This window comes from Pelecanus crispus, chromosome 2 (genome assembly GCF_030463565.1).
Source record: "Pelecanus crispus isolate bPelCri1 chromosome 2, bPelCri1.pri, whole genome shotgun sequence".
Lineage (NCBI taxonomy): Eukaryota > Metazoa > Chordata > Aves > Pelecaniformes > Pelecanidae > Pelecanus > Pelecanus crispus.
Genome location: NC_134644.1, coordinates 27,237,614 through 27,259,186, shown reverse-complemented (window position 1 = coordinate 27,259,186; position 21,573 = coordinate 27,237,614). Strand labels below are relative to the sequence as shown.

Below are 21,573 nucleotides of genomic sequence, written 5' to 3'. Positions count from 1 at the left end.
CAATATTACAATACGGTAACATAAAAGAGTTCAGGTATTACCAGTAGAATCGGTTTCCCCTGCCATTTTCCCTCTATAACTCACCAGATTTTTTACATTATCACTAGTAAATACTAATTTTACATGTATATAATGTATTTAATTAAAGAATTTACTCATTCATCCATTTACCCTCCCAATCATTGATGAATGTTGAGATCAGTGCTATTTTTCCCACTGGAAACACTTCCAACTAAAATAAAAATATTTTCTTTGCAATTAATAAAACTAAAACCACAATTACAGTCTTCAATCCATCCACCTGCCAAACTGAGTTCTTCCATAACGAATATAAAGTAGGATTAAGTGTTACAGAAAGGCATGCACATCACGTCAATAAATTCCTTACAAAATCCCTCTTTGCAATAGAAACAAAATATTATATTTGTTTAAGAAAACCTACTTTTTTCAGAAAAAAGAAAATATCAGTACATGTACCAAACACTGATGGCTATATAACATACAAGTTTTGCCATAATCGTGTCCAAGTTTCAGATCAGGCTGTTTTCCTGATCCTTTGTTAATAAACTGTACATAACATTAGTCCATTTCAGACACTGAATTTTCTCATTGTTTCAAGATATGCTAATACTCAGTATATATGGTATATAAGAATTGATAAAAAAATTATTTGATAAACCAGAATGAAGTTCTGGAATCCTGCAGATTTGAAAACTGTCAGTTTCACTACTTGTTATTTGACATTCTTTGCTACTGCCAAGAGCTGAGAACTCAGTTACCCCCCCATAAGAAATGAACAAGCAATTCTGCTTCAATCCCATCACAAATAACAGATCTTCTGCAACTAGTCCTAACTCGAATTAGTCAAAGAAAACAGAATGACAAGTTAAAACATGAAAAGTACTGAAGACACTGAAGGTTCTTGTCATTTTGTTTAATGAGGACAGATCAAAATGGGAGATATTTCAATAATGATGCAACTAAATTCTTTTCAGGACAAGTTCAAAATACATACTTTAATAGTAATAAAAAGAATGGCGAAAACAAGTCATTCTATCATGAGAACAGAGCAGGTAAAACCGTGCAGTAACAAATAACATGTTTGTTTTTATTCAGAAACTCCACTCCTCTCCAACAAAAAATCTGCCTTTCTCAAAATATCATGCACTAGACTTTGGAGCAGTGAATGCACTATATCTACTTTTGTTCAATAAATAAAAAAATTGCACACAAAGCACTAATGAGGGAGAAGTCTAATTGATCTTCTCCCCTGATTTTAAGTTTCAGTCTTTACACACCCCAATAATTCTGCACATTGTCAAAGTATGGGAACAGAAATCCCTTGCTATCCCACTGCAGAGCTACACTGTTGTCACAGTCAAGCCACAGAAAAAGAACCCAAATTTGTTAGAAAGGTTCTAATTAGAAAGAAACATAAACCAAACAAAACTTTAAAAACAAACCCAAAAATGGCATTCTAATGTCAGACATGCTTCTGCATACTGGGAAACAACATTAAAAACACCCAAGCATAATAAAGAATGCACTGTTAAATTATCTGAGCATTATAAAAGCCTTTGCATACTCAGCAAGATTCATCAGCTTTAGTGTGCCAGTTTTGGCTGGGATAGAGTTAATTTTCTTCATAGTAGCTAGTATGGGGCTATGTTTTGGATTTGTGCTGAAAACAGTGTTGATAACCCAGAGATGTCTTAGTTATTGCTGAGCAGTGCTTACACAGAGTCAAGGCCTTTTCTGCTTCTCACCCCACCAGCGAGTAGGCTGGGGGTGCACAAGAAGTTGGGAGGTGACACAGCCAGGACAGCTGACCCCACTGACCAAAGGGATATTCCACACCATGTAACGCCATGCTCAGCATATACAGCTGGGGGAAGAAGAAAGAAGGGGGGACATTCGGAGTGATGGCGTTTGTCTTCCCCAGTAACCGTTATGCATGATGGAGCCCTGCTTTCCTGGAGATGGCTGAACACCTGCCTGCTGACGGGAAGGAGTGAATGAATTCCTTGTTTTGCTTTGCGTGAGCGCACAGCTTTTGCTTTACCTGTTAAACTGTCTTTATCTCATCCCACAAGTTTTCTCACTTTTACTCTTCCAATTCTGTCCCCCATCCCACTCGGGGGGAGTGAATGAGCAGCTGTGTGGCGCTTAGTTACCGGCTGGGGTTAAACCATGACAATTGGGAAAATGAATTTCCATCACAGTACTCAAAGCTTCACGCTGTTATACCACTGTTCTTTGTGACTTACTCAGAAGATGAGTACTAACCTGTGTTTTTCCAAGCAGCCTGTAAGCTTGCTGAACCTTTGTGTAATGACCGATATCGAAGTTCTTGCATATTTTGGAGAGTGCTACGTCCAATTGTTCCTATATAAATGAAGGGAAAAAAATGTGTTAAACACTAAATATAAACAGACCAAGTAATGCATTACTTAAACAACAGCAAGTGAAGAAAAGATGTTTATTTAAACAATCCGATAATTATGCTTGTTAAATAGCCAAGACTGTTCATTACCAGACTATTTTGAGGCGTTCATATGTTACTTCTTGCAGCCTAAAGTACTTCAGTCTGAAATTTCTGTCAGCCAAACAGTTCCACCATTTCCAAGAACAAGCATAGTAAAAAGTACACTACTTCGCTGAAGTCAAATTCAAAGTGATGTTTACTTTAAGAAGATCTAGCACCCCAATATGGGAGAGCTGGGATTTCTAACTTGGTCTACTCCCACTCCTAAAAAAAAATCCAGATCTGGGGGTAAAAAAAAAAAATTAAAATGCCCCACAGGTCTTTCAGCTCAAGCAGTTCAATTATAGACTTCTTAACCCTCTGACTGTCATCTATTAAATGGAATTAACACTATCTGACTTAGAAGTTCATTGAGAAGTCAGTCATTTATGGATCACTATGCCAGCACAGTGATCAGTACCATAGGAGGAAAAAAAAAAAGAAAGCACACGCACATACACACACACAATCACTAGTTCTGCCATCAGAGCTGTGTCTGAGCATACTGAAGAGCTTTGTGATAAATGAAGTTCATCTATTATGTGCACTGAATGAAAAAAAAAGAAAACACTAAAATAAGATCATATACTTAATGACTAACTAACTAATAAAGCTTCCAAGAATTTTACCATGTAGGTTAATAACATAAATCTCACTTAGACACTGTACTATATTCAGATACACAGCCTAACTCCAGTTATTTTCAATCAACAATGCAAGAAAAGAAAACAGGAATCAATAACGTATGATAACATACACAGCTAGCAGATATTTTCTCTCCTTGCTAGTCACTAAAGCCATTTCAATTCTTATTATTTACGGATCTTGCAATCAGAAACCACAGGAGATGCTTGTTTAGTCCCTATGTACTTCTACTTACTCCACTGGAAATTTTTCATTAATTACTTCATTAGCCACAAAACATTTATGGATTTTAATCCTAGAGATTTGGTGGGGAGGGTTAGTTGCTGTTGGGTTTGGGGGGGATTTATTTTGTTGGGTTTTTAAAGCAGATCAGTATTTTCTTTAAGCACAAAAAAGGGGACAAATACAATCAAACACTGCACTTTCTCCTAAGCAAAATGGTAAAAGGACAAGTAACCTAAAGATTCAGAACTTCTTTAAAATTTTACCTAGCAATTTGAATTTCAGTCATAGACTGATTCTAAAAAAAATTTCCTTCTCTTATTTCATGCAGAACAGCTGTACAAAGGGAGAAACAGGGATATCAAACTGCCCATGAAAAGAACCCTTAAAACACTGAGTACATTAATCTTTTCAGCTACATTTTTCAATGGTTCCTTCCACTATAGCCACCTTGCATTTTATTTGTAACACAGTATAAAAGTAAGGTCAATGTCAAAACCTGAATTACAAGAAGGAAAGGGAACGGAAAAAAAAAACAAACCCCAATGGAATGGACATAAGCAGACACACTCAACTATTGAGAAGACTCATTATTAAAATACTAATTAGCAGAGTATGATTCTATATTAATTAGATCATTTTTTTCCATATTTCACAGGAACACTCCATGAACCCCAGGATGACTTACTTTCTCCCATACCCACAGACATAATTCCAGTAGAAAATAAGACCCTTTCACAGGAGGAAAGTAACATATTTCTAAAAATTCACAAGTAATAAGTAAAAATCTTCAATATGATTATTTAGCTAGCTGTGAATTGCTTTCACCAACCAACATGGCACATTTTACCAGATTTTAGTACGAGCAGAATTTGCTCTGCAAAGCTGTTACTGGAAGAAAGTAAAGATGCACGTCTCCTTTTAAGCAACATCAATGTTTGCTCACAAGGAACAAATGGCAAGTAAATGAAAGCAACAGGAATGCAAGCTGAGTGATCTTAAAAAAAAAAAACCAAAAAAAAAAACCAAAAGACAAGTTTAATGACTGGCCTATGTGAGAGTGAGAAGAAAACAGCCATTTCATTAGCTCTTTTGAACGACCCATGCTCTGAATCGAGCATATATCAGTGAAAAAGAACAAAAAAACAGCTTTGCAAAGAAAGTTCAAAGGCATAAATAAAGGAAATTTAACAAAGTTCTGATTGTACAGGGAATTAAATAATGAGGTATGATAATACATACACTAATCTGACTTTCTAAAAAAGCACATGACCAGAGGCATAGAGAGCTGCTGGGGTAGCTAATTCAGTTTCCTGCTATGCATTACCTGTGCAGGCATTATATGCACTACACGCACATATCTATATTACTAGACTTCTTACAATAAGCTGGTCACGTTCCAGCTCAAAATTACCTAGTAATGGAGTGTATTTGGCTTATGTGGCCAGGTTTTGGTAGCAGGGGGGCTGCAGGGGTGTCTTGAGAAGCTGCTAGAAGCTTCCCCTATGTCCAACATATCCAATGCCAGCCTGCTCCAAGATGGACCTGCTGCTGGCCAAGGCCAAGCCCCATCAGCGACGGCAGTAGCGCCTCCTGGATAACATATTTAAGAATGGGGGAAAAAACTGTGCAACAGCAATTGCAGCCAGAGAGACAGGAGGGAGAACATGTGAGAGGAATGACTGTAGACACCAAGGTCGGTGAAGGAGGGGGAGGAGGTGCTCCAGGCACCAGAGCAGAGATTCCCCTGCAGCCCACAGTGAAGACCATGGTGAGGCAGGCTGTGACCCTGGAGGTCCACGGTGGAGCAGATATCACCTGCAGCCCGTAGAGGACCCCACACCGGAGCAGGTGGATGTGCCCTGAAGGAGGTTGTGACCCCGTGGAAAGGACCCATGCTGGAGCAGTTCGTGAAGAACTGCAGCCTGTGGGAACAACTCACATTAGAGAAATTCACGGAGGACTATCTCCCATGGGAGGGACCCCACACTGGAGCAGGGGAAGAGCGTGAGGAGTCCTCCCCCTGAGGAGGAAGGAGCGGCAGAGACAACATGTGATGAACTGACCACAACCCCCATTCCCATCCCCCTGCACTGCTGGGGAGGAGGAGGTAGAGAAAATCAGGACTAAAGTTAAGCCCGGGAAGAAGGGAGGGGTGGGGGGAAGGTATTTTAAGATTTGGGTTTATTTCTCATAATCCTACTCTGATTTGACTGGTAATAAATTAAACTAATTTCCCCAAGTCGAGTCTGTTTTGCCCATGACGGTAATTGGTGAATGAACTCTCCCTGTCCTTACCTCCACCCATGAGCCTTTTGTTGTATTTTCTCTCCCCTGTCCAGTTGAGGAGGGAAGTGATAGAGTGGCTTGATGGGCACCTGGCATCCAGGCAGGGTCAACCCACCACATGGAGTTAAAAGAATTCCTACTGTTCATGAACTTTTTTTGCCACCAATTTCCAGCAAGATGCTTACCATTTTATTTTCATTTGGTTTTGCAATGCTATCTACCAACTTAAACTGATCCTAGTCACATCTTTCCCAGCTATTCAGGTCTTACTTCCTATGGCTTAGCACTGGCCCTATCCAGCAGTTTCCAGTTTGCTGACCTCTAAGATTTCCAGTGAAACTGTGATCTCTTGTGTAGCTTATCCAAACCTATTGGCATGCTGCTTTCTTTTCACAACTTTTTAGGCGTAGTCTAAAGAATTCACAGCAGTTCATGGACTGAAAAACTCCATAAACCATCATCATACAGGGAGCATACCTTTGCTCCACTACTTCAAATGTTATGTGCCTATTTTATTTGACTGCTTTACCACTTAAAGTGGGAACAATTAGTGAGCTGGGGTCATAGGTTTGATAAGATATTATAGAGCATTCAGGTTGATTGCAGCACAAGTCTACATGAATAGCAATGACCATAGCATTCCAAAGACAGTATTTGAAAGAAATGTGCACATTCTGTAATTGACAATGACATTGTATTAGAAAGCTCTAGTACCTAGAGGTTAAATACTAACGTTTACTAAACATCAATATATTAATTCTTACCTCTATTTGTTCCAAGGTGTCTTGCAGTTTCGAATTCAACTCACTATTAATGAAAGAAAAAAATGTTTAAAATAAAACTACTGATCATATTAACATTTCACACCAAGCTTCTTGTTTCCAAAAAACACATTTGCCTGCTACCAAGCCACAATACAGTAATTTATCATAAATCATTAGCCTGCTGTTACTGTGTTTGACTAGCATCACCACACTACTATTATTACTGAAAGGCACTTACTGCAGGCATTTGCAGTATTTCTAACACTTCAAATTAAAATATCTGTTGCAGCAGCACATTATCCTAGGTTTATAATGCAACAGTGTTAAGAGGGCCCAGACAAGACCCCATCCTGCTAGGATTTAGCCAAGCATTCAAAGACGTTCCCAACCCCCAAGAAATTTGTGCTCTAAATGTTTTGATTTGGCACTGTGGTCTATAGCAGAACGTACACACAAAGGTCAGGGCTGTCAAGTCTTTGCAAACTATGGTATGGTAACTCTTATTTGTTGCTCACGAACCCCTTATAGAAATGCTATAGGGGAAAAAAGAACTTAAGCTTACACAACTCTCAGGAAATCTTTTTAAGCCCATTATTTCATTTCTTTGAGATATATTTGGTATAGAAAGATTAAGAAAAAAAGCTACCATAAGAGAAACTATTTAGGACAAAGACAGGTAGAAGTGCTCCTTTCCAACAATCAGCTTTAAAAATTTCAGAACACCAGATAGAAAAAATGACATAAAATATGACTACTTTGTTTTTGTTTGGAAGCGTCAAAGCAACCGAGAAATAGGCAGGATATTCTCTTCAAGCATGTAAAGCACAGAGTTTTCATGGGATAATCACAATACCTGATTTTAAACAACTACTGTGCTCTGAATCTTCTCCTAAGGGGCTTACATTAACTACCAAAAAAGAGATTCTAGCTTCCCTACCCAGTTCTCTCCACTTAAATGATAAGCCCATCACCCCTCCTTTTTTGGTTCTATTAGATAACCTGGATACAACACCCTCCAAAGAAAGGTTTAAATAGAAAAAACTGCATCAGAAAAAGCTGGCATTAAACACTAAATCAAGTAGCTAATATTTCCTTGTTGTTTCTCCACACGCAACAAGCCTTCAAACAGAAAAGCCTCCATAACAATTTAATGTTACTACATCTCCTGCTGGAGTTTATGAGCATTTCCTGTTACTCCAATTCTTTTAGCTGCCAAGATGACATTAAAACAAGTGTAAGAACCTTGCTCTGTGCACAGAATCACTCCTTTCCATCTAGGTACAGCATAGACCGTCAGCCCCTGTATATAAACATACAGTTGGTTTACATGTTGCAATTAACCAGTCTAAAATATAGAACCTGCTGACATTAGTAAAAAATGATGCAACACACAGGTAGTCTCTGCACAGACTGAACAAATTAAGCAATTTCACTGCTGTAAGTCCTATGAAAATTCACAAAGCCCCTAATGGTAGCAGGTACCATATAAACACAAGACTGTGATTCCTTTCAAACAAATGTCATGAACATGCTGCTGCTAATCTAGCATTTCTTTACCTTTTCTAATTAAATTAAAAATACACATGGATTTTTCACCTCAGCCAGACAACTTAAATGCTCACATGAAGAACTTGCTCAGCTACCGCAATGTAGGGCTGAAAAACTTCCTGGGCTCCAGAAACCATTTCTTGATTATTGCAGGTGATCACATTTGACTAATTTCATCTGTATACCAGCACAGATCCTCATGAAAACTAGTTCCTTGTTTCCAGTATTCTTAATGCTCAGCTTGCAATCACCTGGTGACATAGGAGGCCTGGGCAGCTCAGGGACCTGAGCTCTCACGTCACAATTCCCAGCAAATACCCAAGATCAGAGCCATTCCAGAATGGAGTACATTTCTTTTGGGAGAGGAGGATGGGGAGGAATTCAAGAAGAACTTGTTCCACACGAAGCACAACCACGGTAAAGCTGCCACATGTTTCTTATCCCTACCATCTAGTGCAGCTCCTGTGACAGTGCTGTCTTCCCATTCAAGTGAGCGCTCAACACCAATTTTAAATACACACATTCATAGTTCATTTATTCAACTAATGGAGGTGTTTGCAAGAATACAGCCTACACTTATGCCAACTAATTTAGGAAAAGAAGGTGTGATCACAAAATTTCATAAGAAAAGTAACTTTGATCAAGTTTTGAAGTAAAAATGTAGAAATGCAGTGTCCAGCTAAATCTGTGTGCATTTTCTAAGCCACAATTACAAAGGTAGTGCTTGGACTTAATGGCTACAAGATTACTATGAAAGCCCATTTACCATAATTGAGAATTTAATTCAAGGCATTGATTTCATTAATAAAAAACTTACTAGAAGTCTTTTTTTTGCATCCCCATCCATACAAATATAAATTAGTGCACTTTTAGAAGGCACATTACTGCAACATAACAGACGTAACATTTTGACCCAAATGCAACAGAGTCATCCTATTATCTGACACTGCATTTTCGTACAGGTTTTTCAAGGGAGTCTACTCACATCAGAACTGATCATCAAGTTGAAGGCAGAAGACTTTGATTTATATTTTTAAACAAAAATTAATCATATAATACAAGCATTCCCTAGGAAGAAGACAATGGAGAACAAAAGTAACAGACATCCAGCCTATTATTTCAAAGGAGGATGAGCAGCCACTCTTAAAACCAAAGAAGTCTTATCAGGGAAGCTGAAGTGCTTGCCTCCGCAGATTATGTATACACCAAAATAAAAAAATTATACGCTTCATAGAAAGGTTTAAATCCCCTGCTGTTTAAGACCTACACCAAATTCCTACCACCAACAGGCAAGAAAAATGTGAAGAACAACTGTACAAAGGAAAGCACTGATTCTTGTCATGTGGACAGCAGACAATCAAAGGGATACTGTGAATATTTCATGGTAAGGTACAGAAGTGACGCTTCATAAAAGCATGTGTTACAAATGCTAGCACATGTCTGTTTTCTTGACTAGCTGGTTTTTACTGCAGTCCTAAACAGAAATGCAAAAGATCTATTTATTCATTTAGCCCAATCCCCTGCTAATGAGACATCATTCCATACAATACATATTCTCTCAGACTTCTGCAAGTAAAACAGTGCGCAGAGACTGAAATGTATGCACTGGGGCTGGGTTTTACAGCTAAAATGTCCTTCTGCTCTCATAATGGAAACAAAAACATCATCATCCTTTCTTTCAAGAAACCACCTTCTTGGATGCAAGGCTATTCTTTTTGAGTGCAACAACAAAGTAAATCCTCACAGCTATTTGTCACGTATCTTGTCAGTACGCTATGAGACTTAAAATAGTATGACTTTTGCAGTTAAATATTCCAAATGGCAAAAACGTGAACTGTTAGTTTAAGTTCCAAATTTTGCTATACTTGACATAGTGTAGTGGAGACAAACTTTGAAGCTGCAATAAAAGATTGAAGTGAATCAACATTAAACAGAAACTTTCATATCATTTACACAAAAGAGAATTTAAGTCAAAGAAACTGTGTAATTTAACCTAATCTTGAAAGAGCGAGGTTTTCCAGATGAGCACTGTAAGGTTCTAAGAAATCAAGCTGCCTTTGCAAGCTGAATAATTGTTGCTAATTTCTCCAAAAGAAAAAAAAAAACGCAGGAGATATGCAGAATAAATCAGATTAATGTTTGGAGCCACAGAGCATCTGAAAGAGCAATAAATACTAAGGAGAGCTTACTGAACAGTACAGGTGAGATACAGGTATGGAAGACTGCAAGACCCATCTCTCTACAGAAGGTAGAATCAAGCAGAGCAAAAGCTGTTCAGGAGTCATCTTGCTTCTGAACAACCAAATTGTCAAGGACTAAGGGAAATCACAGTCATTTTTCCTCATTCAAATTAATAACGAATAGTTTTCATTCACTACTATATAAGGAAGAGATTAAAAATTTTAATATATGTAGGCAAATGTTGGCTGTACAGTCAATTTCTATCCACACACAAGTTTTATGGAACTAAAAAGAAAGCAAAAAGCAGCTTTGAAATCTGACTTCAGAATAGAGAGGAGCTTATTTCCAGGTACAATTTCTAACTTTATACACTTTTTTGGTGCATCTTTAGATCCTGAAACAGCTGTACCTCAAAAGCATATCCTGAACTAAAATCAAGGATTATGGGTAATTACTCTGAAGTTGCAACAAAGCATACATTTAGAGGACACAGGGAGGCAAAGCATGTGTTTTCATAAATTTTGGCCCTTCTAAGTCAGAGAGCATTCTGACAGAAGATCAAACAATGTCAGGATTTTACTCATAAATTTAAAATTCTAATTAGAAATAACACAAAAAGAAAATCTAATTAATCTAATGATCTTAGTGGATGAAACATCAAAATTCACTCCATTTTACTCCTTTATTGTCATACCTATTATGACTTTGAACTTAATGTTTACCCAATTCTTTTTTTTTTTTTTTTTCCTTTCTAAAAAGCAATGGAAATGTCAAGTCTTTCTAAGCTAGGAACTGCAGATATTTGACTTAGTTCCGGTTCTGAAAGCAATTCCGCCATGACAGCATGAAGCGCTGCACTTCCTAATTTCATTGTCAAGTATCTGGGTAAGTTACTCTCCACAAGCCATCCTGCTATAGGTAAATTAATTCCAGAATATTAGTTTGCTTATTAAAAAATTCACTCAGGTATCTCTAGGCTCCCTGTTGTAGCACAGTTATAATTCAGTCTTAGTTGAAACTTTACCTGCCAACACACTACAACAGTTACAAAACAATTACATAGTCCAAACATAGATTTTACAGTGTTATTATTGTGAAGACCAGTTAGTAGCAGTACAGGGAGGGGGGAAGCTACTGACGATGCTTATGCTTTTATAAATGCCTCAATTTTACTTCTCTAAGCAGAAAAGTAAATCAAAGCTACTTTAGAGAATGAGAATTAATGATCACTGTTTTATACCATTTACAAATAAAATCATCCAGAAGCTGAAATCTGCACAGTGTCACCTTACCTTATACAACTGTAGTGTTTGAAAGTGCTGGCAGCTTTCTGGCATTCCAAGCACAGCTGAATAGCTCCTGGATAGTCCTCTTCCTTAGGATAGAATATAATAGAAAGCTAATATGACTTTTGAAGCAAACACTGCAACACCCATTTTTGCTTGCATGCTTATGTATAAACATTAACAAAAAAATATTTTGCCTCTTATGTCTATACAGTACAGTTCAAGGAAATGAGCGAAGGTCTATTGCAGAAAATGTGCAAGCAATTTAGAATTAGGAACAGACAAGATGTTAGCAACATCTGAAAACACTATGTATTACATTACCTTATGCAAATGACTTGCTGCTTTGTTTCCTTATACATTCATACAAAACGTATCAGAAAGTTTTTATTACAAAACAACTAACATGTTCCCAGCTAACTTTCAAACCTTTCTTAATACAATATGATCTATTCATGAGCAAGGAAAGAGATAAGCTCAGGCACCGGCAGGCTGTTGCCATAGTTTAAAGAGCCTAAAAAGAGACAAGGGAGACACTCCAACATTATGCCCAAATAAACACTATTTAATTTGACACATTCTAAAGCTAATTAGAAATTAATTTAAAGACAACTGGCTCACACAAGGCCCCAGGACAAAAAGAACACACTCTAGCAAAAAAAAGAAGGAAATATTGTCCTAATTTATAAGAAGGATATCCGATAGGTAGACAGATCGATCAGGAAGTACGTGAAGATGCCAGGACAAAACCAAAACAGAAATATACACACAAAGATGTAAAACCCCAGGATCTTGCCAACAGAACATGGGCAGTGCCTTGGGTAAAACTACTGGTTTTGTATGCTATTAGATATGAGGCCAGAAAGGCTCTTGGAGGAAGGAAACAATCTTTAATAGCTAAGAGCTTCTCTTTTTTGTCCTAATTACATCCGTTATATTACGTGCTTCAGAGAGCTCAAATGCAAAGCTGTTACTGGAATTTCAAAGTCATTGATTGAAGAGTAAAAACGGAAGGGCAATTTATATTCAGCTATTATCATAAAGGAGTTTCTGAAATGAAATTGGTTTTAACAGCAGCATTCTAATGCAGATCAAGTTTAGCTAAAAACACAAAAACCCCACACACATTATCCATTAGATGAAAACAGAACAGTACCTTGGTCTAAAATGACTGCTGCATTTACAGCTCTTTGCATCTTTCTCCGTTGGAAACCTGGTACTTGCTCCATTAAATCTAACAGAGCTCAAATCAGAAAGCTAGCTTGCATAACATATATTACTAATATATTCCAGATGCAGCTCACCCCTGTAAGTTATTATAGCTTTGTGTCTGGTCTTTTTTTAATTGGGAACCTTATTTAAATGTTCCTCTGTGAATGACTATTAATAGCTCTCATGCATGCTCCAAGCTACTAACTTCTTCTTGGAGTAAAGACAATAAACTGGCCAATATCTGGGATACCTTATTGGGAGCAGACACTGAGCACAGCTCTAAAACTGCACTTAGCCAGAAAGGGCAGTTCCAGCCCTTAATGTTTAAAAATCACTGGCAAATTATGATAATCAGAAATTAGGGTCTGTGTGTGAAAGCAACACGCACACCTCTGTCTCAAGACAACTCCTACCAGTAGACAGCGAAGAGCTGATTTCCTGTGCAACAAAATACAGCACACAAATGAAAAGCTAATCATTGTACAGGGCTTACTGAGCAAAAAGCAATGTTTATGCAGCCTGTAAATTAATACATTCTTGCTTAGTAAAGAATAAGTGTGCTGAGACAAGGCGTATTACCCAAGATGGAATTAAACACAAAGAAACACAAAGAATCTTAAGAGTTACAATTATTAAGACTCAGTTTCCAAATTTAGTAACTAGGGATTATCATAATGATGTTCCATCCAGTATTAGCTGTAAATACTTTTGCAAACTAGCAAGTCAAAATTGTTACACTACATGATTAAAATATAGTTGTCAATAAAATCCTGAAACTGTCTTTCATACACTTAATCACCTTAAGACAAGATCTTATTTTTGCTCTGTGCAGTATCTACTGCATTTTTAGGCAGTATGTTTACTGTATTGGTAGAATTTTCAGTGTCATGGCCTGTATGCTGCAACGTTTTCTACAACTGACTATTAAAAAGCCAACCCAATGAATAAGGAGAGAAGCTACTACACTTAGAAATAAAATAATAAAGCCCATATATAAATTTGTATAGTGATATATAGCAGTAGAAGTACTTTATCCAGACCCAGCATATCAACAATCAGCTAAATCTCACCTTCTTTTTTCTTCCAAATATCAAGCTAAGGCCAGAAAAGAAGTATAAGTTGAGGGTAGGGAAGGGAGTAAAGACTCCACAGCACTCCTACTGAACTAACTCAAGCCTCAGTGCCCAGATCTAAAGGCAGGATTGAGTCTCTGGAAGAAAATACTGCCCTCCGGCACAGGGGCTATCTAATTTGGTATGAAGTATTTCTCACAACATTTAAGAAAAGAATAAAAACACAATTTCACCACACACACACCCCCATAGCCTGTTCGCAAAAGGAAGGAAAGAAGGGACAAAATTGTGATGACTGACAAAAGTAGACTTAGAATAGCTTCAAATTATAGTAGTCTGGCAGGGACTTACCTCCAACATCTCACTCAAACGCACATCAGTTCTTTGCTAAAAAAAAGAAAAAAAAACACCACAGCGATAACTACACAGACATGAAGAAAAATATTTTGCCACTGAACAAAAACAACTGTACATACCAGTGTTTTTATTGTTCTCAGAGACTTTAGCAGTCCAATAAGCAACTGTCGTTTCCTTTGATTTGCAAGAAGCCCCAAACTAGTTTGTGTGAAGCCTTCCTTTGCTATATTCAGGTGTCTGCAAAGTTCAAAATTAACATAATCTTCAATGTTATGTAAAATAAAACTTATTTCTAATAAATTCTAATATGTCCATCAAAATACATGCTAGCAAATAAGATTGTCAGCATTGTTAGGGAAACCCAGAGACTGAGATGATACCAACAGACTGCTAAGAAGATATGTTTTCCCTTCTGCTGAACTTGTGTGTGGATCAATGGTGTATCTCAAAGTTCCTGTTTTCAAGAGAACTCCCAACTGAAAAAGTGAGAGCTGCAAGAGAAAAAGCAGCTGGTATTTGTTTCAGTATCTTTAACTACTATTGCTAATTCCATTCAGCACATAAATTGGAAATATCATCAGCAACCAAACTTCCTGGGTTTACAGATTTCTTCTTAATACCTTCCCCCCTTTCAATCTCTGCCATTATTTAAGCAAGATACCTTCTTCCATTTGTGCAAATAACAGCTGCTAACTGAAGGCCAGTCTGCAATGATGTAACACGTTCAAGTTCCTACAGAGAGACAACAGGTTAAATAAATATACAAGTTAAATTTATGCTACACACCAGCAAAGACTAGTGGTTAGTAGGTTTCTCTTGAGATGTTGTAATGACTTTGTAGAGTTACTTTAGATATTATTTGTTTCATCGTTTTATATATGCTAAGCACTGGAGTGTAACATTAATATAAACTATCTTTTAAAATACAATTCTCTTTTGAAGAAAGATACTTGAAATCTATTTTCATTGCAGTGGGACCCTCTACATTTATATACTGTACATTTAGCCTAAGAATCTATATACTGTTAATGCACCACAGCAGAGCTATCAAAGCTTCCAGGACAGAAGCGCAGGGTTTAATATGCCAGAGAGCAGCAAAACAAAACAAAAAAAATCATGTTTCACACAGCATTTTCTTGTTTAGAAGCACTTGTGTTCTACCAATTTAACAGATGTCACTTCATAGTGAACATTAATTGTATCCTGTTGAATTTCAGCTGAACACTCTTCAGCACAGGTGACCTGAATTTAGCTTGATTTTGACTTCATGAAGTACCTACCATAATCTCAACTCCTTTAAAAAAATAAAAATTTTAATATACCTATTAGGGTTTCTTTTGTTAGGAACAGCACTGCAGAAAAGCGAACGCTCTCCCCACACTAAAGAAAAACAAAAAACTTTTTTTTTTTAAATATTGCTCATTATTTCAAAACATACCAAGTGCTTTCCATGGGGAGAAGGGAGACTTTCACTTTGAAAATTACTCTAATTCTAAAGATATGACAAGCAAAAACAAGTTTAAAGTTTAGTTCAGTTTAAGATCAGCTCCTGGTCAGTTTCCAAAGATACAAGTAATTTTGACAAATCACTGAGCTGTATCTTTCACCAAAACCAGTTCCTTCTTTATGTTATCAACGTAGCATTTGGAAAAATGACAGCTTACTTGCTGGTATGTGTAACATCTTAAACCAAATTCAAGGATTACTTTCCTCAGTACCTACTTCTCACTAAAAACATACTTTGCAAATGTCAGAGCTATTCAAAAGGCCATTGTTCCCTTTTTCGTGAGGAAACGCATACAATAAGGAGCAACTTCATTCCAGTCTTGCCTCCTGCAAAGATTCTGTAAAATCTCTCCTTTGAACGTGACTGGACAGACAGGCCTGGGGAGAGAGTGCAGCCTAATGGTCCCCAGAGAGGGAGTCTTCTGTCCAGTATCTAGGGCTGAATACATTTTTTTCTCTTCTCGAAGACAATCTTCCACCCACTGGTTGCTCCTAAAGCATGCCTTTCCCTCTAAGGAGCACATTCTCCACAGTACTATTATGCAGAGAGGGGGTTTTCAAAGTGAAGCTACCAGTTTCAGAAAATGCAGCACTCGCTCAACATCATCAATTCCAAACATGCGCAACAGCAAAACTATACCAGAAGGATTTGATACCCTACAATTACACTTTCTGCCCGCCTCTACACTATCTTATGAAGACTCGACCCCTGTAGCACTTACCCAGCCTCCTTCTGCAACAGCTTCCCACCTGACTCCTTTAACTGAAACTGAAATAACATTACCTTTACAGCTTTTTTCTTTCACCAGCTATTGCAGAGGATGACACAAGCAATGCTCACCCACCCCATTTTTCTTTAAACAGCAGCACTCCTCCTTCTACCAAGCAAAATGCCAGAGCGCAGCTGGGACAGTTGGAAGGTCACTAAAGCTGGATGTGTGGGTCACGAGCACAAGCAAGCAGAAGAGGAAGTTGTGCCCTCTGGATGAAAGAGAAACTTAATTCCAGCTCCACGACGTACCACGGGTTAACACCCAGGAGGTACAAGATGGAGACTGCAGCAACAGTCTATCAGCTGAGAAGCAGGAGGCAAGGAAGGGAGGGATGTAACAGGAAGAAGGTGGAGGGGAGGGGAGGGGAGGGGAGGGGAGGGGAGGGAAAAAAAAAAAAGGAGAGACCTCCACCACCAAATGCAGACATCATTGCCCTCACACACTCTCCCCAGCTTCTTGACCAAAATGAGAATTGCCATAATCGCTGGTATGACAAGGTGCTGTACACACACAGAATTATCCACCACAGGATAATTCTCAGACTACTTTGATAACAATCCCAAGTTTTCACTTTGCAGAATTCTTGCTGTCATTTCCTGGAAAGATCAGATAAAATCAGGCAGAGCTGACCCAATGCATAGGGGCATTATTAAAAATAAATGGGTAGAAAAAGAACACCTTCTCTTTAGAGAATCATTAGGTCGGCTGTTCCAATTATGTTTCAGGAACAAGAAGAGAAGCCTTGCCAACACTGTACTGCAAGCAGCTAAAGCAGTTTTGCTTTGTTTTGGTCTCAGAGATCTTTGACATGTTGAGGCTCTATTTCCAGCTCAGTCTTCTCTTAAACGCTTTCTTCTCATGACTGCCTGAGGTTAGTGGCAGGTTTCTGGTTAAGCGCTCTTAAGAAAGGTCATTGCTGTCTTCTCTTATGGAAAAAGATCTGAAACCATTCCCAAACACAGACACTAAAGAAGCTCCTGTTCAAGAGCATTACAGGTATTAGTGAAGCCTGTGAATTCATGTTTTCAGAAAGCCTTCTTAAAATGATCATATGCCAAAGCCTTTATCATCCTAAAGGCCTCCAGCTCAATACACCCTTGGTTCTTTTCACTCTACAGATACAGGTTTAGCATACACATACAGCTAGTTCCAACCAGATGCCAGCATCTCTACTAACAAATTACTAGATTTAATCCCCAATGAAACAAGAGCAGCATTATAACAGCACAAAATGGAGTGGTTTACTCTGAAAAAGTGACTGTTCATTGTCTCACCTGAACATATGCAGGCTGTTTTTCAAGAATCAAGTCTGCAACTTTCTTAGACACCTTAAAAAGAAGAATATTACATGTGATAGATAGCAATCTCCATCAAGTAGGCCAGCCCTATACTAAAGTTCTACAAGTTTGTGATTCTGTATCATTTAGTTCTGTTGCTTTCAAATTTATTAATGAGTATGCCATAACAAGGTAAAAAATCCTACAAATTACAATTAGCTTTCCTTAGGAGCAAGGTAAGAAAAATGTTTACAGTTCTATCTGGGAATTAGCAGGCATTTTTAAGTTAGTCCCTCACCTCTCTGCTTGTTAAGGAACATGCTAGAATAGAAAATAGAAATAATATGGGACACTACAACTGCTTACATTCTGCTTGTGGCATTGCCAGAATACAAATTTAAGCTAACCATCTACTATGGAGATCTAAGAAAGCCATAAGGACACCTACCTTTCAGACTGATATTTTACTAAAAAAATCCGTGTCAAAATGAGTATTTACCCTGTGCACATTATATCCTTTCTTTAGCACACAGAACATGCATATTTTAAAATTTTCTCCATTGTTCTGAACTAACAGTAAGTGGAATGCTACTGAGAGCTGCTGTCTGTACTGAATTTAAAAATGGGCATTGCTACCTTGATCAGTCTTTTGCGTGCAAACACACAAGCTTAAAAAAAAAAATCCAACACTAACAGTCATATAAATGCAAGCTTGAGAACAGTGTGTTTTGTTTTGTTTTGTTTTTCAGCAGGGACTACAAATATTTAAGAAGAAACAATTTCAAACATGACAAAGAAATTATTGTTATTACTCTATATTCTTCTTGGGGAACAATACTCCCAGAAACAAAAATAAAATAAAACTGGCTACGACAGTGAGCTAGCCCACAATGCACTACTGGGAAAGAGAGATGAGGAGGTTTTTATATATTTGACTGCTTAGTCAAACATAGCACAAAGTTCTGATCTTCAGTCAGTATTCCTGTAACAAACTTACAGTGGCTCCACCAGGTCAATTCCCATCCTCTGGAAGAGCACCTGCACATAAATGGTGTCCAAAGTACTCCGATATCATCAGCTGGCAATCTGGACAAGGGACATATATCTAGCTATGCTTTCCTCCTTCCACATTAAAAAATGGCCAGAACCACCAAACGATTTTAAAACCTCTTAGTGTTCTATAAATAATAAAGCTTTCTTCTGCAGGACAGCAAAAGAACCACTCCAGAGCAGCGTGGGGGCAGGAAAGGATGTTTCCTGGCCAAAAGCTACACAAGCCTACATGACCTTGGGGCTCTAAAGAAGTTTTGTTCTCTGCACAGTCTATATCATGTGAAATTTTCACCTCCCTTTCCCAGCCTGTTCTTTCCGCTAGCGTTGTACCTGTAAAAACTTCAGGACAGGGATATACCTGCTAGTCATGCATTCCCCTACTACAAATATAACGGTTTGATTCTTCACTGTTAAAGGGATTCATCAAGCAACACACATGAATACAAGATGTGTTTCATTTTCAGTTCTTACACTGCTTTTTTTTGTTTTGCAAGTTCTCAGTTACCCTTGATCAACAACAACTTCAACGCTGTCAAGCATCTGCCACAGCCATATCTTTTTTTTTTTTCCTTTCCTTTCCCTGAACTTAGTGATGCTACTTTTCTGAGCTTCCAAGCTATTCTCTTTCCTTTCTTTTATTATTCCAGGTTGTTCCACTGCCAAATTGCCCCACCCCTTTTGGCATCTTCCACACAATTATGCTGACTTATTTTTTAATTCTTAACTTTTGGAATCCAGAACTGCAATTGACAGCAATGAATGTAGCTGCAGTTATCAATGAATGCAAACAACATTCTTTGAGGGGACCAAACAATTTCCTCCAAAACAATTTTCTCTTTCCTAATCACATCAGGAAAAAATACTTCGTCTCCTGAAGAAAAAAAAAAATACAGCTGAGGCTATCAGTCTACTAATTAAAATGAAGCCAAACAGATGTACAACTAAAAAGCTTCCTAATACAAATTGCCTGTACCAAGATGATTAGGCAAATTAAAGCTGTCACGCTACACGTATTAAAGAAGTCTTCAGTGAGTTGGAATCCATCCAATGGAATGGAGAACTGTAATAGGAAAACTACAGAAAATGCAGAGTCTATAGTGACCCCGAAAACAAAGGCATGACCAAGATCAGCTGTGCAAAAGCAGCTGGCAACAGTCATTGAGAAGTGGAAGATCAGACTATACCTGTAATTCAGAATTACCTATAATTCACACTCATTTAAGTGATTTGTATTACAGAAATTTAGTAGTTGGAATTATCTCTAAACCTCTATTGTAAAATCTTATGTCAGCTATAGATACAGGCACTGAAGTGAAGAAGGCGGTATTTATTCTTTTTCAAAAGCAGAGGTATTGTGTGATCTGTCAACAGACATCATGAGTCCTCTATCTAACAATATATTCACAATCAGCATTAAGATATTTTTAGGACTGAACTAACAACATACAACATTCTGCAGTACTGTCTGACTGACACTAATGTCCTTCAAGACAGACAGTAATCTAAATGACATATCACAACATAAATGGACAACAATTGAGACAGGAGAAGAAAACATGCAATGGTCTCTCACACTCCACCTGGAAATATGACACAAGGACATGACATACAGCATACAACAAATATTAGCAACTTGGAACATGCCCAGGGAGGAAAACAAACCCAAGCAACAATTCCTTCCTACAGCAGAATCATATTTAGGCTAGATTAAGGAAGACACAAGAAAGCCCTAATCCTGACTGGGGGAAGGGTGGGGGAAGAATTGGACACATTTCTTGTCACAAGTTTTGGCTTTGAGAGTTTCTGATTGTTTGTTTTCTAAAAGAAAAACACATCTGGGCCATATTTCCTAGAAATTTAATGCTCAGTTCTCACCCCTATTATTCATTAGCTGCACACACCTTCCAGTTCACATGTTTCAGCAGCAGCCATGTACTGAAACTAACTCCCCTAGCTGCAGCCAGTTCCCACCACGGGGGCAGAATGGCCAAGACGTTGGTAACAGTTATTAGGATTATCCAGCATATCTCAATGAAGTTGTCTCTTGACACAGCCTTGAGCGTATTTCCTTGCAAAACTAGGTCACCACCAGATGTCCTCTGAATCTTAAGAAAACCAACCAACCAACCAAAAAAAAAACCCAACCCCCACCCCCACTTTCAACTTCTTTCCTTATATCTCTTGGTGAGAAGCATGGAATATTCATTTGCTCAACTTCTCACTAATACTTTACAAAACTTCATAGGTTTACTCCGGGAAAAGCAGTCTTAGGCAGAAGGAACTTGTTCACTATGTATTGCTAACAATCCAATATTCTCCTTCTGTACATTCCATTCATTTAAACACTTGAATTAGGATTATTACTGTTATTTTACCTGCAGATACTCTCCAAATGCCACAGTGAATACATTTGTTCCCTGTACCATATTATTCATCTTTAAAAGAGCAATGAATCAATCATTAAAAAAGCCTGAAATGTAACAAGTACTTTTCAGAAGCTGCAACTCCGATTTCCCCCCATGAATTATAGTTATTACTCATTGTTACATTTCATTTGTTTTATTACATAACAGCTCTGTACCAGTATTGACTAGAAAGCCTTGTGGATGATTAACAAATTAGCAAATGAAAAATAAGAGAAAATAGCAACTCTAAGGAAAGAGTTTTTAAAACGTTTTATGTTTTACGTTGACAGAAATCTGTCAAAAAAAGACATATTGCTGCACTGTTCAGCGCTATGTTGAACATTACTTTTCTTGCAATACATAGGAAAAGCTGAACATTCAGAAAATCAAGTTTCTAAAGAAACAGTTAGCACATTTGCTCCTTGTTACAACACCTACCACCAAAATTTACTTCCACG

At 37.8% G+C, this 21,573-nt stretch overlaps 1 protein-coding gene across 4 annotated transcripts in view; it reads right to left on the bottom strand.

Moving 5' to 3' along the window:
* The window catches only part of VPS50 (VPS50 subunit of EARP/GARPII complex), a 96,642-nt gene that overhangs the window by 62,237 nt on the left and 12,832 nt on the right, over nt 1-21,573 (bottom strand). For 3 of the 4 annotated variants that reach the window (XM_075728185.1, XM_075728184.1, XM_075728187.1), the window contains 7 exons: nt 17,655-17,708; nt 14,763-14,833; nt 14,221-14,338; nt 14,096-14,131; nt 11,466-11,548; nt 6,445-6,487; nt 2,287-2,385 (listed from right to left, as the gene is read on the bottom strand). In XM_075728185.1, coding sequence (XP_075584300.1) covers nt 2,287-2,385; nt 6,445-6,487; nt 11,466-11,548; nt 14,096-14,131; nt 14,221-14,338; nt 14,763-14,833; nt 17,655-17,708 — 504 coding nt within the window. The remainder of the gene's footprint in view (nt 1-2,286; nt 2,386-6,444; nt 6,488-11,465; nt 11,549-14,095; nt 14,132-14,220; nt 14,339-14,762; nt 14,834-17,654; nt 17,709-21,573) is intronic. The other variant, XM_075728186.1, reaches the window with a different exon arrangement.